Genomic DNA, 18,046 nt, shown 5'->3' with positions numbered 1-18,046 from the left:
TGCATTTTAAGATCAAGCAAGCAACTCAAAGCAACCATTCAAATTCAGTTAACAGATTCCTCCCTCAGGAAGTTGCTGCTCTTGCCTAAGATATGACTCTAGCCTGACAACGGAGGGGGGGCCCGCTACTCTTCTTTCACGAGCATAAGTTTCATAGATGGCTAACATAACAGGTAATTAACTACTAAACAGTCATTTTCTTCTCCCCTCCAGAGGGAAACTGTTCAGCAGTCATCTAGAAACATTTCTTCTGCCATTTTCATTAAAAAAAAAAAAAAAAAAAAAGTTTAGTAGTCTTTGGAAACCACTACTGATTCAGAACCAAGTGGGCATTTTCACCAATTCTATAAACCTCCATTTAGTCCTTGTACTGAAATGATCAGTAACTCCTAAACGATGTTACTCTTTACAAATCCCCAGTAAATCCTATACCTGTCTTCAGAGAACAGCTAAAGCAAACAGTCAAGAAGGATCTCATTGACAAGGAATATATATTTGCTGTAGGTTTTCTTGGTTTGAACTTTGGGGAACTCGATAGGACATGAAATCAGGCTCTGAAATCTAGTTAGCTGAAAATCAACCCCAACTAGATTGAGGTCATAATACTCAGAAAGAGAGAAGGAAATGAGGCTGATAAAAAGGCTATAAGCACAACAGAGCCAAAGAAGCAGATCCTGAAAGCAACTGTGTTCTCTGATAAATAGCTCTTGTTTTACTATTTCAAGGTACTCACAGGATGCAACTCAAGTCCCACTCTACTGGAGGGTAAAATCTGTCTCACATCAGAGGAACATATTGCTCACGATACTCCCAACTACTGTGTATTTCACTGAAGTTGGATAAAGATCGTGCTGGCTGGCCCAAAGTGGGAGAGCTGAACTCCCATGGACAAATACCTAATCCAAATCATGTGTCCAGTATCAAAGACAGAGGGTTCCAGCTCAAGCTAGAGCGACAAGTCATTTTCTCCAGATGGAAATAATAAGGGATAGGTGGTGTGTAGCTTATGGGTCTCAGCCATTTGTGGAAGACAATCTGGTTGAGGCCACACAGCACTGGTTTCCAGGTCCCATCCTGCTCACCGTAAAATTTCTACTCTGGCTTTCTGTGCCCTTGGGAATCCTATGCTGGAATCTCCACACGCAAAATAACCTAATCAAGTATATTTCTCTAAAATTAACCTCAAGCTTTTCTACCCTGACTTTTCAAGAACTACATGGGAATCACCCATCCAAGACAATTATTTTTGGTCTTAATTTTCATGTAGTAGGCTTTCACTCCAACTTAAAACTAGTGAGAACCAAAAGAAAATTGCTCTTAATTAAAGACATTACATTGTGAGGTTCTTAACCACTGAAGTCTACCCCGGGACTCATACCTCAGTGTGCTAAGACTCCGCTTGAGTTAAGGGCTCTGCCAATTTTAGATTTTTATCTCCCAATGTCTGCTTTGACTCAACTGAAAACAACTATTCTGAGGCAGAGCCCAGAGAATTCTTTGACCTCACCTGACATATCAAGGTAAGATCATTATCAAGTAATCTGGCATTATTAACATCAATACCCCTTCATCAAATATCATTTGTTTTTTAGAACAAGAGATTAAAATGTTTTAAAAAATAAAATATTTTAAACTGTCCAAATGAAAAATTATAGGAAAATTGAGTTTTGTATGGTATCACACTCTACAGAACATGTCTCCGTTACTGCTACAATATAGGTTTTGTTTGCCACAGCTCATTTCTTTTCAAGTCATTTACCTTGACAGAATATTCTCTTCTTTCGGATACTCCACCTGGACTAATGGCACTACCATTCACCCACTTACCACAGCCAGAAACTCAAGTTTATCCTAGACTTCCCTCTTTCTCTCACTCTTCACATCCGATCAAATCACCAAGTCCTATAGACTTCACTTCCTAACATTTCAATCCACCGTTCCTCTTTGTCCAACTCAACTGCATTATTGCTGGCCTCCATCATGCCTCACCTGGACAATCATGATAATTTCCTAATCATTTCCTTGTTTTTAGGCTTGTACCACCCAGTCCATCCTTCCTACTACTGCCAGGAAACTCTTTCTAAAATGCACATCTGATTATATCACACACACGATTGCCTTCAGAATACAATTCAAACTCCTGATCCGTGCATTTAAAAGGCTTTTTATCAACCACTGTCTGCCTCTCAATTTATTATTACCACCTTTATTGAGCACCTACTATATGCCAGGCTATATGCTAGGACACTGGGGATAAAAAGGTGAATAAGACAGATAGTGACCACCTAAAGGAACTACATGTGAACATATTTGGCGGGGGTGGGGGGTGGGGAGTAATTACGAAAAGCAAAACAAAAACCAAACTGACAAAAGTGAAAAATGCAATAGAAATATCAACACAGTAGTCAAGAAAAGGAAGTGATTCATCCTGCCAGGGAGGAAATGGGCTGAGGTCAGGGAAGATTCTACAGAAAGAATGACATCTGAGTTGTTTTAAAGAATGAATAGGAACGCTCCTGGTGGACAAGAGCATGGAGACATGATATAGGATGGTATATTAAGGAAGACTTAAACTGTGCTTTCTTCAGGACTCACCTTTTTTAGAAGGTTCATTAACCCTCCCCACCCTACCTCCAGCCAAGCAGAGTTAGGAGTTAGGTCCCCTGCTTTGTACATTCCTTTGTTCATATGATAATTATTATGGTTGGGTTTTCTTGTCTCAGTCTCTCCTAGTAGACTTAAAGATCTGGAGGAAATGGAAAATCTTGTTAAAACTCTGGATCCTTAGTCTTTTAGTATAGTGCCTGGTACATGACACATGTCAGGTCAATAAATAGTTGCTGAATATATGATTATATAATATTCTGATCAATGAAATCTTAAATCAGGAGGGTGGCCGGATGGCTCAGTTGGTTAGAGTGCGAATTCTCAACAACAAGGTTGTTGGTTCAATTCCCGCATGGGATGGTAGGCTGTGCCCCCTGCAACTAAAGATTGAAAACGGCAACTGGACTTGGAGCTGAGCTGTGCTCTCCACAACCAGATTGAAGGACAATGACATGGAGTTGATGGGTCCTGGAGAAACACACTATTCCCCAATTTAAAATAAATAAATAAATAAATAAATAAATAAATAAATAAATTTTTTTAAAAAGAAGCCTTGAACAGACTGCAAGAAGATAGCAAGGCTACAGCAGATTCCTTCTAGATCAGGCAGACCACTTCCTCTCTCTCTAAGCCTGGGTTTACTTATAAGTAAAATGAATGTGTCACATTAAGTGATTGATTCTACCTACATACAATCTCTTGCATCTGTTCCTGTCTTGTCTAATTCCCCTGGCATTATCCTAGAATAGATTTTTAAAAATCTCTACCCTAGGTGACAACTGCCTTCTCACTAGTGTTCCCACCTTCAGTCTCTTCACCACAATCCATCTCCCACATTGCTACCAGATTCATTTTCCTCAAGCAAGGCTCTGATCGCCTTCAAAACACCTCTCCCCCACCCCACAACTACAGAAAAGTCTATCCTCTACAGCCTATCATTCAAAGCTATCTACTCCTTCCCATTTTTGTTTGCTGCTTGTTCCTCCTCATCCATACTCTTCTCTCCGCTGGTTTGCTATTACTCTCCATACCGGCCCATAATTTCCCACCTCACGTTACTGCCTCTCCTTGGAATACGCTTTTCTACTATCTAAGTAGGAAGACTTGAACAGCAATCTCAATTCTACCATTCACTGACAGTACGCACGTTATTTTCAACTCTGAGTCTTAAGTTCTCCCAAATTTAAAGAGAGGTGATGATACCTCGCTTCTGACACATAACTAATTAAAAAGTAATAGACTTTATTGATACTAGCAGCCTTCAAGGCTAATTCAAAAGCCATATTTTTCATACAGTCTTTTGGGATCCTTCCCAGCTGAAAGCAACCATTTCTTCCTTTAAATTTCTTAGAGGCAGTCTTTACTTCCCTTAAAACAGTTATCTTTGCTTTTTATTTTGTATTTGGTTGTTTATAAACATATCTACCCAGTGGTCTTTCAAACATTCTGAACATAGAATCCATTGCTGATTCAACTTTTTATTTCCTTTAGTGTCAAAAACTGTGCCTGATTTATGGTATATACTCAAGTATTTATTAGTAAATAAATATTTAAGAAAATCTTAAGAATTCATTTTCAGATGAAAAGCTATACATTTAAAAAAAATGTACATAAATGAACAGAAGAGTGTTAATATTCCCCTCCTCTCTTCAGGATAAATACAACATAAAGTATAATGCTTCCTGGATTATTAGAATAATGTGTATGGCTGTCCTCAACTCACTACGTGAGCACTTGACATCCAGGCTGCAAAAAACTCTAACGACAGTCTGTTCTGACCTAGAAACTCGAGCAAATGTTCTCGTCATAATCAGAACTCTGAAGATACATTTCCTGTCTCACTTAAGTCATCTGTGATTTTAAAGAACTGCCTAGGACTAGGCTCGTTGTGGCAAACATACAGTTCCCCTTTTTGCTGGGTCTCAGATACAGCCCTCGCAATCCCTAAGGAACCTACATTTTAGGTTTATAAAGTGGCAGGTTTTCTCAGTACAACAGAGAGGACCTTTTCCACATATTTTAAAAGAGAATTTGGGGACGACATTTTTTAAGGCCAATGCCTGGTTTGAATATTTACCTCCTTCATTCTCTTAATTTCTGATCTCTCAGACTTATAAACAACCCATTGGTGATAGAAGCTGATGATTTCCACACATGAAGTGATACCTGCAATCATCCTGTATTGCTTGGATACTCATAGAGAAGTTTTCCGCCCTGGAAGACTGCAATTCTAATGCTGATATCAATGACATAGGCACCCAGCAGTAGAACTGCTTCAAAATAATTCCTTAAAGATAAGGTCTTGGTTATTATAAAAGCCATAAGATCAAATGGACTAAAGGATCAGGAAACTGGCAGGAAAGGGACAGATTCAGTACAGAAGAAATTAAATAATCATGACCTTGGAGATTTCAGACAAATCAGATTTCCTATTGAAGGCAGAGATATAAATAGCACGAACGCAACACAGACACGTAAAAACAAAAGCCACCAACTCAACTTTTTGTTTGAAAACTTGTTAGGTCTAGAGAACTGCTCAAACCACAGCTGCTAATGGTTATAGATTTGGCAATCAAAACGTCTTTGTTAAAAAAAAGTTTTAACTGCCTTACTATTGAGGTTACAAACCACAGCCCTGATGCACTGCTGCAGTCAACATCCTCCCCGCTGTTTCTGAGAGCTTACATCTGCTGCTGGCAGATAAAACGCCTGCAAACGACATGGGCTCCTTCCAGGGGAATACAGAAGTTTTAACTAGAAGGCTCTCATCTACCTCTCTCTCCTGAGCTGAGCCTACAGCCCTTTCTGTAGCACTCTCTACCTTGTCCAAGTTGATCCCCTGCTGTTACTCTGGAGGGTTTAAGGTCTAGCGGGATTTTTTTTTTCTAGCACAAATCAGCCATACTATCTTAGAAGATAAAAAGGAAAACGAATTCTTAGCTCAGAGGAAAGCATTTTAAACACATATTTTTAAAGCCCCTTATACTGTAGCGCACTTGATTTTAAACAACCACTAATAAAACCTTTTCTGTTGTTTTTTTTTTTTTAAGAACTAAAGGATCACTGAAAATAGTAAGGGTTTAGTATATTTTAACTTATCAAAGAAAGGCCAAGAATGTGAGGTCAGGAAGTAAATTATTGAACTTCTTTGGGGAAAGGAAAAATTAGGAACAAGATGGAGAAGCAAAATGTGGTCCAAGTCACACAGGAGATTAGTTTCAGTTGAAATAAAAATTACTAGATCCACACTGGTTTTCAAAGAAAATGCAATTCAGCTGTGTGATGAGAAATGAGTGTAGAGATGCAAAAAGAAGAGACAGGTCAGGAAACTGTCTCCTGGATGATTCTGCCTCAGTGAGCTGATCTATGAGGATAAAAAAAAACTAAATATACCTAGACTAGCACTTCCTAAACTGTATATAGTACAAGATACCACTTTTGCAGTGTTTGTGTGTGGGGGTGTGGGGAGAGGGGGGAGGAGGGAAAGTGGGGGGCGGGGAGATTGTGGTCAAAAAGTTTTGGGAACACTGCAAGTTATAACCACCAGATAATCAGAGAGTCATAATACACACTCGCATATTAAGGGCTCTGAGAAGTTCAGCAATAAACAAATTAATTTATTCCAAATATATTTTCCAAATGTATGTGTCCATGGAATCCCCCCACCTTTGTTTCAGAGAACACCTGTGCCATAGAATAGTTTGGAAAATGCTATTCTAAGACTATTATTCCTAAACTCTCAACTCATTCAGAAATGAGAATAAGGTTGGTAAAACAGGCTAGACAATCACAATTCTTACATCACAGAATCCTAGTTCAAACAGAGACTGGTAAGATTACCAAGGGTGCTCAAGAAGTTTTCCAAAAAGCAGCCAAATATCAAAGCTAAAACTTAAAAGTGGTAAGATCCTTACCCAATAAATAATCCCCAAATAGGGCTACTATCAATTCTGAATACATTCATGTGCTAACCTCAAACACAGAACAAAAACAATGGGGAAAAGACACAGAAAAGCTGACCACAGAGAAAAGCAAGCATGGGATTCCAATGTTTGATGAAGCTTAGAGGCTTCTGGCATTTTGGGATATTCTAATGTCATACATCAGGGAAATTCATAAGGCGAGCTGCCAGGACCTCCAGCTGAAAACATATGGGAGGATTACTACACTTCTATGTGCCGCCCTCAGCATCCTCAGGATAAAACATGGAATATTAGCTCAAGGAGTATCCTGCTACCCTGAAAGCCAGGTATCACTGAGAAACAAAAAAAATTTGTTTTGTTAATTAGATTTCTAATTCCCATAAACTTGTGGTACTCCGTAGACCAGGATTAGTTTCCTACCCTTCTCTACATAAATTTGTGGCAGAAAGAAGATTGGCTCTAAGGATATAAATCATTTGACCTTGTATCAGGTGGTGGTTTGCTTGATTGATAAATGGGCAAGTAAAGGAAAAAACAACCACCTACACTGCCAGATGCTCCTGAGTTCTCTTTTAGAATGCAAATATCCTAAGAAGAAAATATAATACATTAAGTTACACTAACCTGTTGATGGCTGTAAGAGTCTCCAAAATTGTAAAACCTACACCAATGTAAGGCATTTTTATATTACTTCTAGCCTGGAAAAAAGGGAGAAAAGGAGAGGAAAGAAGACATTGGAAAATGGGCAAAGGGCCCATGAGAGAGAGAACCTTTGTTTCCACAAGGGTGTGGTGTGGAAAAGAAAGGGCTTCCGCATGTCTATGGTTTTTGCCTAGGTCTGGATCAGGTATGAAAAGCAGAAAAAAAGTCAAAATTCATGCCAAACTGCAGGTATTGTACTCATATACATAAAGTAATCAGAGAAGGGCTGAGGAGGCAACGCACAAGTAAAAGAAAGACAGAAAACGAGATGGATGTAACTATTGGCTAAAATCTGTGAAGAAAGGATAAGAGTAGGTGAGACTGGAAGTTTTGTGGGTTTTCTTTTTTAAAGCAGACAGTAATAATAGTAATGAAAGGCAAATAAATCTGAAAAACAAAGAATTTACTGAGAAAAATTCAGCTGAAAAACATTTTAAGCACAGTGGTGGAAGTCTTTTGCCTAAAGTAACTATTCAAAGTACAGGAAAACCATACTGTTAGGTAAGACTTCATGCTTCAAGGATGGACCTTCCCATTTTGGATTTCTGCTAGTCTGAGTCTAATATAAGCCTCTAAATTTCAACAGTTTTCCAATTAAGCTTAAGTCCTTCGGCTACCTTTGCTGTTCAAAATGTACTTTAGTTATGTCAGTTCAATCTTTAGTGATCAAAATAAATAAAAATACATACATATGTACAAACACAGACACACACACCAAACCTGGCATGGTCCAGGCAATCAGAGTTCAAACACACTTGCTTATCATGAATTCTCTGGCCTGAACCAAATGTTCAAGAGTAAGTAACAACAAATTCTACCATCCCACCAATTAATTGAAATAATTCAAGGGATAGTAATGGAGGGTTTCTTCACCAAAAGCAACAAAGTTTTATTAAGGGCTAAGGATCCTATACTTATCAGCTGGATTGTGGCAATAGCTTTTATGAAGAAATGTATATGTACCAGTCCTCCACATATCAGAAACTAAAGTGTCACTAAGTTTTCTGTTTCTGCCTTGGTCTTTTCTCTACCCAATTTTTCCTAATTAAAAGATTCTCTTCACATATTTAAATTCAGTTGCTAGCACCTTCTATCTCCAGGATACCCTGTGTTGAAGGATCTATAAGCCAGCTGTGGTGCCAAACCAAGCATCTGTCCAAGAGAAGTATTCTTCACTTACCTGATCCTTAAATTGATTTTGGGACAAACAGTCAATTAGGTCCACACAGCCCAGAAGACAACCTGATGGATAGTCGTTGGGAAATTCCACATCTGAATAAAGAATTACAGAAGGATTGGATAAATTTCCTTTGTGACTCTGGAACTCATGAATTTGTTTTTAATTCTGAACAAATCACTTTCTCTATTATCTATTGGTAGATATAAGGAAAACAATGAGATTTTTATTTGGCACATTGCTCGTATTTTAGCGAAAAAATGTGTGAGTGGCTGGCTTAGTCCGCTATCCACATCCTAAGCTATAGAAAAATTCCCCTCACACCATGGAAGTTCAAGGACCCCACTTTACTCCAAACAAATCAATTCCACTATACACAACTGGATCTTACTGGAGTTGGTAGTGATGGGCTTTGAAAACAAGCTACAGTTGTCGAGAGAAAACCCATAAAAAATGTAATAGAAAATATTAAGAATGTCAGAACACATAAATTTAAAACAAGCCAGTCAAAACAGAAATATATTTTTATGAAAATATGCACTTTTGATTCCTAAAGCTTGGTTTTTTGGAAAACTTTTAAAGGTGGTTCTGTGATTATCCTCTCATTCCACCTTCATAAAAAATGCATAAACTGGATAAGAGGAAGGAGAACAACACAACCCAGGGTAAGAAGTGTATTTTAGGATCCAAATATTCCGTGCTTGGGGGGGATTCGCAAAATACACTCTTAAGTCAACCAACTTTGATCTGTCCAAATCTGATAGCAGATGTCTATTTGGATCACTCCCTATAAAAATTCTTATTTGTGGTTGTTTTTCCCAATCTAAAGATCCCAGAATTTATAGGTTTTTTTATTCTCATAGTTAAAAAAAAAAAAAAAAAGGGAGACAATTTTCTCAGAATTAAGACTAGTTGCTTGATTTCTGGTGTTGTTGGGAGCTGACAGTTTTATTTGTACTTTTTGGCAAATTAACATTTTGAACAGCTGTCTATGATTTGCACCACACACATACACACCACAGTTTAAAGTCACTTACAGCAAAAAAAAAAAAAAAAAAAGCATCCACAGGAAGAAGGAAGTGAAAAAAAGATGAATGTCAATGATTTCTCTTCACAAAATAAGGCTGAAAGGAGAATACAGTCATATATGGGTGTTACCTTTCCCACGAAGAAAACGATATGTAGTCTGGAGTTCTGAGACTTCTTGAGGGGAGGGTCTTTTAGCTGTGGCTGCTATCCAAAGTCGTCCTCTGTGAGGGGTGTACCAGCTTCTGCCTTCCACCCTTAAACAAATATAAATTTAGTAGTAAGGATCCAAATTCTAGTGTCCTGGATGATCTCATAACATATAGCAAATTATCCAGGTGAACAAGGAGATCTAGAGATGATACCTCAGCAAGAGGGGTATTTTTTTTGTGAAAAACAATTTTCCCACAACACCCTTCACTTGAGTATGAAGTGAGTATGTTCTCTAGTTTTTCCTACCATCAGAACAAAGACAACTTATCTTTCTCAGCTTCTATTTTTTAAATCTGATCTTTATGACTCGGATTTGGAGCTTTCACTAGCCTTGGGACTTCTACATTCCAAATCTTACAATTTTCAAGGCATCCAAGTTGTCCCGCAAAAATGGAAATCCTTGCCTTGGACTCAAAGGTTACCCTTTCCTGAAATATTTGTTAACTGTTCTCTAACATGACAGAAAAATTCTCACATGTAACTTTCCAAGAATAGTACTCTTATAATTATTATTTAATATAATTTAATAAAATGTTTATCATTTATACTCTTTAAATTATAACCACATTCATTTATATTTTCTGGGTATTTTATAAAGGTTATGTTCTTTGTAGATAATTAAACAACCTGTTTATTAGTTTGAAAGAATCTTTAAGTGGAATAACAGAATGCATTCAAGAGAATTACTCGCTACTTTCCAAGGATTATAAAAAGATATTTCTCTTCTAGTTCCCACTAATGAAATAAAGTACCTTGATAATATACCCCTATGATACTATTCTTATAATGGGAAATGGGAATTTCTCATATCCATAGTTTTCCAATATAAATGAATTGGAAGAGTGCCAGGCACATAGTAAGTACTCAATAAATGAAAATGAATCAATGTATTTCTTCCCTCTATATCAAACAACCTGAAGGGTTACTGAGAAAATCATCTCACAGATATGGCAGAATCACCCACTTTATTTCTGTGGGATTAGTGATTGTGGGTTGGATGCTGCTCATCCTGTCCTTTTCATTGAGAAACTGAATAATACAGATCCAAAATTGGCCAAGAAAAATGTAAACATTCTGATCCCCTCAGCAGAAAAGTAGCTGTTTAGTTTTCAACTTTAGAAAAGGAAGGCACCTAAATTACAGAGAATTGATTGAGAAGAACAGACATCTGAGGGCCTCGTGCCCGGGGGCAGAAGTGGATTACATGAGCTTATTCTAATAGCACTACATGTATGACTATGAAACAATTAGGAGCCAAAGAAAGAAAGCGTGACTTTCAAGAGGGGAGAAAAACAGTAATGCACCTTAATGAAGGACGGAAATCACAACTAATCATGAAAACACCGAAGTACAAATGATTGTTCCTAAATGCTGATAGTAAGTTTTCGTTCAGGAAAGTAGAGAAATGACTGAAGCTTACACAGTGAGAGTGGAAAAAAGCACTTTGAAAACTTGAACTCTAGTTCCCTCTCTGCCACTAACTAGCTTTGTAATTCAGAGCAAGCTACTTTACCTTTGCCTGCCTAAATGTCCTCATTGTCAAAGACTGCAATAGTAGTCTGATCTATTTGATAGAGCTACTGCTTTGAAAACTGTAAAATTCTATTTAAATATAAGGTATTATTACTGTTATGAGTTAGGACACTGCCAGGCATATAAAATTCTAATAGATAAAATAAAAAGGAACAAAGAGATATCTGCATCCCCACATTCATTGCAGCATTATTCACAATTGCCAAGACATGGAAACAACCTAATTGTCCATTGACGAATAATGGATAAAGAAAATGTGGTGTATATATACAATGGAATATTATTCACAACTATAAAAACGAAGGAAATCCTGCCATTTGCAACAACATGGATAGACTACGAGGGCATTATGCTAAGTGAAATACGTAAGTCAGACAGAGAAGATAAATACTGTATGATCTCACTTATATGTAGAATCTGGAAAAACCAAACTCACAGACACAGAGAACAGATTAGAGGCTGTCAGAAAATGGTGGAGCTAGTCAAGAGGTACAAATTTACAGTTACAAGTCCTGGGGATGAAATGTATAACACGGCCACTATAATTAACAATACGGTATTGTATATTTGAAAGCTGCTAAGAGAGATCTTAAAAGTTCTCATCACAAAACCCTCCAAATTTGTAACTATGTGTGGTGATGGATGTTAACTAAACTCACTGTGACACTTTGCAATATAATCATTATGTTACACACCTTAAACTAATACAATGTTATATGTCAATTTTATCTCAGTAAAACTGGATAAAAAAGGAAAATGAATGTCATAATGATATGTGAAAGAAAAAAACTCTAAATATATATTATCACCTCACTATATAACATTTTGCATAGGAAAAATGTAAACCCTCTAAAATGCTAAGAGAGCTGTTTCTAGGTGATGGGATTATAGGTGATCTTCCTTTTTCTAGGTACTTTTCTGTATTTTCCAATTTTCTATTTACATTTATAAAAGCAAAAAATAAAAATAATAAACAAACCCACTATTAAAAAAATATGAATTGAGAAGAAACATGAAACCATGGAATTGTAAGCTATTACCATCATTAACAGGTAAAACGATTCAACTTTATTATACCTCCACTATCCCTCACTATTTCTCCTTTTTGTAGAAAAGGAATTTCTGGTAAAATAGTTTCTCTCAATGTGGGAAAAAGGGGGGTAAAGAGAGGGAGAGTGAGAGAGTGAGACAGCGAGAGTGAGAGAGCAAGAGAGGATACCACAGTTAGGCTAGTGTCTTAAAAAATTAATAAATGGGCACTAAAAACTTTGAATTTCAAGTATAATCAAACCCTTAAGGTTATTTTTTGTTTGTTTGTTTGTTCTTAAGGAGGGTACAGCTCACAGCGGCCCATGTGGGGATCGAACCGGCAACGTTGGTGTTATCAGCACCATGTTCTAACCAAATGAGCTAACCGGCCACCCCCCATTACGGTTATCAAGTGCTATATTACAAAGGCAACGCCAAGAGAAGTTTTGTCAATAGAAGTTTTGACTCCAAAGATGAAAAAGTGGTATTCTATTCTTTGTTATGACTAGGATCCTTAGCCTTTCAACCTCAGTCTTCTTCAAGCTATTCAGTAAAAAAACTACTACCAAGTCACTAACACAAACATATTGCTTAAATTTCTACGTACTGAAGAGTAGTATAAATCATCACTACATTGAAGAAAATAAATTCCAATCCATAATTCTAAACCAAGTTCATGTCACTGTAAAATCCTTTATTGCCAAGACTCATTTCCATCCTTACCTTTTAATCCCTCTCACAAGCAGAGAAGCCCAGGGCTGATGCATAGAGAGGCACCAGCCACCATCAAAGCCTTCCTGAAATTCTTCGTCCTGGATTCGCAACTGGTGCCGACATGAGGTGAACTCTAATTCTGATCCTGCTGAATGCAAAGCCTTCTTCTGTGAGGCTGCACCTGTCTGGTCTATCCACTATACAGGAAAGAAACCAAACACACAGTCTGACAAGGGAGAACCCTGGAGTAGGTATACAAAGTAAGACGAGTGCTAGTAAGGAACAAATCATACTGGGAACATATCCCTAGAAAATTTTATCCCATGTTTGTCTGAAACATGGCCAAAAAAAGTAGAGAAGATATAATTCAGTAGGAACTCATGTATGATAACAAGGTCCCACCTTAAAGGTAACTGGAATGTTGAAATCTCCATACATAACTTCCTAATACCAGCAAAAGCACAACTATCAGACTAAATAATTGGTCTGTAATTATTTCCATTTTATGCTTATTCATGATCCATAATGAATTCTGGACAATTTCCCAACGTAAATCTATCAGCCAAATGAATGGTCAACATTTTGGTCTGCACATTCTTCATGTGCTTAGGAGCAGGGTCACAGGCTGGTACCGTGATAAAGCCAAACAGATGTTGTCAGGGCGGCATTTCCAACTATTGGACGCATCACGTATTCTTTCACTCTGAAACAAACAACTTGTCCCCTAAAAGAGAGGATGGAGCACTACTGAAACAAGGCTCCCATCATGGAAAGGGAACAGAAAATTACAGGGTACAGGTAGTTACAGTAGACTGAAGAGTCCTGGCAGAAGTTTAGTCAGAGAATGACAAAGGTTAATGTCATTCTTCCAGAGCAAGAAGACTGAGTGCTCCGAAACTCAAGGGAAAAAAAGGCGTTAGCAGGATGGTGAGGTGGGACTTAGTTGTCTTAATTCTTTAACTTTTTAGTCATTTACAAGGGAAAAAAAAGCTAGAGTGGTAGTTTAGAAACTCTAAGCAGTCATTTAACCCCTAAAGGTTTCAGTTTTTTTTAGTTGTAAAATGATGGGGTTGGACTAAATAAATCTCTAAAAATCTTTCTGCAATAAAATTTTATGACTCAACTGTGTCGTATCTTTAAAAAACACAAACATTTGAGTCCTTACGTACACAAAAATAATACAAAGTAGTGAGACTTATATAAAATATAAAGAGACATGGTTCTTGCTTTCAAGGAACTTACAATCCTAAGAGATACATATAAATATGCAAAATATAAGACAGAACTGAGTAAATACTACACAGGGATATAAACCCTTAAGTGCAGACACAGAGGAAGAACTGATCCATTACAAGGGAAATAAATGATTTCATAAAAATGTTGATATTTGAATAATTCTGGGACCCAAATTCTCTGTTCTATCTCTATTACAGTTTTTGTTTATATTACTTGTTTATTCCCACAGACACTTTGCTAAATTAATCTCTTATTACCTTTCGATAATACTATCATAGAGCCTGCTAACTGGTCTCCTCATCTACATTTTTAGCCTTTAGATAACTCTCTGCTACAACACTCATTTGGGCCCTCATCATCTATCTCCCCACTGTGCTCCCCACTGCGCAATAACCTTCTTAGCTATTTCCCTGTGTCTAGTCTTACTCCTCCCTCCAATCCATTCTCTATATAAGCACGGAAGTCAAGCCAATCTTCTGCTAAAATTCTTCAAGGACTCTGCCTATTTTAGTATAAAACCAAACTCCTTAACATGAGACTTAAAGGGTTTCCTGATAGGATGCAGCCTACTGTACTGAGTTAAGTAGTATTCCCCCCACCCCAAATTTATAGCTATACAGAACCTGTGAAAATAACCTTATTTGGAAATAGTCTTTGCAGATGTAACCAAGTTAAAATACGGTTATACTGCATTAGGGTGGACCCCAAATAATGACTGGTGTCCTTATACAGGAGAGAACACACAGAAAGACAAAGATACACAGAGAAGAAGGCCAGGTGAAGACGAAGGCGGAGATCAGAATGACACAGCTAGAAACCAAGGGACGCCGGTGGGTACCAGAAGCTGAAAGAGGAAAGAGAGCCTTCAGAGGGAACCCCACCAATCTTGATTTCAGTGATGAGAACTATGAGAGAACAGATTTCTGTTGTCTTAAGCCAACCAGTTGTGGTACTTTGTTATGGGGGCCTTAGGAAACTAAAACACCTACTAGTCCATTTTAACTTCTAACAATACTTAACTACTTATGGTTCTCCAAACCTGCAATGCTCTCAAGATGCTGAGTCTTTGTATATGTTGAACCTTTGACCTGGAAGTCCCTCCCCAGATTTGTCTGCTTGGAACTCCTATTCACCCCTTAAGTCTCCTCTCAAACACTATTTCTTTTGTGAGTCCTTTAGTGGGTTTATAAACTCTTCTAAAGTCCTATTATACCCATGACATATGTCTATTATAGCAATTGTCTTGATGAAATTATTTGTAAAAAAACACATCTTCCCAATAAAAGTGAAGTCCTTAAGGACAGGAGCTGGCCTTTACCTTTCAATTTTACAGCACCTAGCAAAGAACCTGGCACATATACAGTGCTGAATGAATGAAAGATCTCCAGTGGAGCTATCTAAAGCACTGCTCTGATTGCATGCCTCTATTTAAGAATCTTCTATAGCTCATTTACAAAATAAAAACATGAAAACCTCCTAGCTAAACATTTAAGCTCTCTACTGATCTGGGTCTACCTACCTAACCCTACTCTGTTTTTCATGATAATCCCTTTTATGAGTACTATCTAGGTTGCCTAAATTCACTCACTGTTGTATGTATACATACATACAACATGTATATACAAATATACATACAACATGTATATACAAATATGTATATACATATACAACAGTGAGTGAATTTATATATATACACACACACACATATGCATATATACATATATATATATAAATACACACACACACACACACACATGCTTTTGTGTATCATGCTTGATTCCTACAGTACATTCTGCCTAGAATGTTCTTTTCCCCTAGAATGATGTTTCCCCAAATATCCATTTTCCTGGATATTTACTTTTTATGAATGCCAGCTTCTCTATAAAAGCCTCTTTTATTCCTCTCAACTGAAGTAGTCTTTGCCTCATCTGGGTTTCCAATGTACTTTGTTTACATCTCCATCAGTATTAGAGCCACTTATGTAATCTTTTCCCCTACTAGTCTACAAGTTCTTTGAAGATAGAAGCAATGTCTGGTTGACCACTGACTACTGTGCTTGTACACAGCAGATGCTCAATGTACTTGACAGAAAAATGAATGACAACAATGAATACGTGAATTAATGTATTAATTTAAAACACCAGTCTATGGGACGACCCATAGTCTATGAAATATAGAGAAAGAACATTAACAAAAGGACCATGAAACTACTGTCTAAGTCTCTACAGTACTTAATAAAACTCTCTCTTGGGAAATATTCAGAAAATAATACAGATCAACTTGTCAAAAATGCTGCAAAAAAAATTGGGGAAAACTGAGTCAGAGAATAAGGTTGGTGGGTGTATTCAGAGAGTAGACTGGTATTTAAAGCCTATTAAATAGGCTTACTTGAAAGGAGAAATATCTGGGCTCAAACTTGTCTCATTATCAGTTAGAGCAAAGGTCTACTGACCTGGGGAGGTGACTGGTAGAGGTTGGGATTCACCAGAACTCCCAAAGGTTCTTCAGAAGATCTATCCAATGTGGTCAGTGGATTCAAGGTTCCATTGGCAATGGCCTGGACTGTCTCATCTAGTCTGTGATAAGAAACCAAAGGATACAATAATTAGTAATGTTCTATGCTCAGAAGAATAGCTTGACTTATCACCAACCTAAAACCCCTTCAACAGTCATAAAATTTGAAATTCAAAGAGGTTTCCATGAATGATCTCCTTCCCTGCTCCCTCCACCACTTCCTTCTTCATCCAAGAACCGTAAGGAATATAAGTTAGTAAAAATAAAAGTTCCAGAGCGCTAAGAAAATAGGTACAACATACGACAATCATTCATCTGTTTAACAAGATTATTAAAAATGCCAAGATTAGGAAAGTTGTCTAGAAACAGTTGAACCCACAGAATGTTCTATGGGAGCCCATTTACTCAACACATTCAGTTAGTCCTCTGCCCACTCAGGAATCCCTCTCTTCACTCGTCCACGCTGATCTAAATTCTATCCTCGCTTCAAGGTCCAGAAGTTGTAATGTGCCCTCTACTGGCCCAGCACGAAAGTGCTTACGCCTTTCTCTGAAGTCTCCTAATACCTATTTAGTCATCAGATAATATGTCCCATGTTATCCTACGCCTATGGTCGTGCTTGCTATGAATATTTGGCTCTAAACCTATGAAAAAAAGGGATAATTTCCATTTAAAGACTGTGGAACTAATCCCACTGGTTAGTAAGAGATCATAGGTCCTACAGGAACCATATCTTGTTCTACTCTATAGCTCTACTTGCTGCTTTACTCCATGCCCTGCTGGATACTAAACAAATGTGGATGATGATAATTCTGAGGCACAACATATTGAAAAGCTTCTACTAGTAGGTAAGGCTGAACATGACCTTGAATAAAATTAAAGAGATACTTATTAGGAACTTCATATATACAAAGCAACTTAAAAGGTGTAGAGGACATGGTTCCTGCTATCAAGAAGCTTTGAATCTGAGTGGCAGGTTTAAGACAGCTATAAAGATGATGAGCTAAACATGAGAGGATATAATTAATACTATGAGACAGGCACAATCTATCTGGTGGTTATTATCCTATTATCCCATGTATTGTACCAAGTTCAAGAGAGAGGTAGATATTTGAAAGGCAAAGATTGGCAAAGGGATTTCCAAACCAACAAAAAGCAGAAACAAAGACATGAAGCTTAAAAAAAAAAAGGTACAAGAATTTTAAGGAAGAGGTGAGTCTCAAATAGAATGGGGACAGTGAGATCTGAAGGAAAGAAATAGATTTAAGACATAGTACAGTGGTAAGTATATCCAGAACTCCAGAACCTATAAAAGAAATAATACAAACAGCTAACCCATACATTTTTAGAATGTTCACACTTACTAGCATAC

The 18,046-nt window shown here is 37.4% G+C and overlaps 1 protein-coding gene across 3 annotated transcripts in view; it reads right to left on the bottom strand.

Annotated features, from left to right (window-relative positions):
- Positions 1-18,046, bottom strand: part of TRIP4 (thyroid hormone receptor interactor 4) — a 45,045-nt gene that overhangs the window by 12,506 nt on the left and 14,493 nt on the right. For all 3 annotated transcript variants that reach the window (XM_081048706.1, XM_081048708.1, XM_081048707.1), the window contains 4 exons: positions 16,613-16,736; positions 12,934-13,121; positions 9,568-9,692; positions 8,413-8,504 (listed from right to left, as the gene is read on the bottom strand). In XM_081048706.1, the coding sequence (XP_080904832.1) occupies positions 8,413-8,504; positions 9,568-9,692; positions 12,934-13,121; positions 16,613-16,736 (529 nt within the window). The remainder of the gene's footprint in view (positions 1-8,412; positions 8,505-9,567; positions 9,693-12,933; positions 13,122-16,612; positions 16,737-18,046) is intronic.

Source organism: Rhinolophus hipposideros (assembly GCF_964194185.1).
Source record: "Rhinolophus hipposideros genome assembly, chromosome: 5".
NCBI lineage: Eukaryota > Metazoa > Chordata > Mammalia > Chiroptera > Rhinolophidae > Rhinolophus > Rhinolophus hipposideros.
The sequence above is the reverse complement of the archived record's forward strand: the minus strand, read 5'-3'. Positions and strand labels throughout refer to the sequence as shown.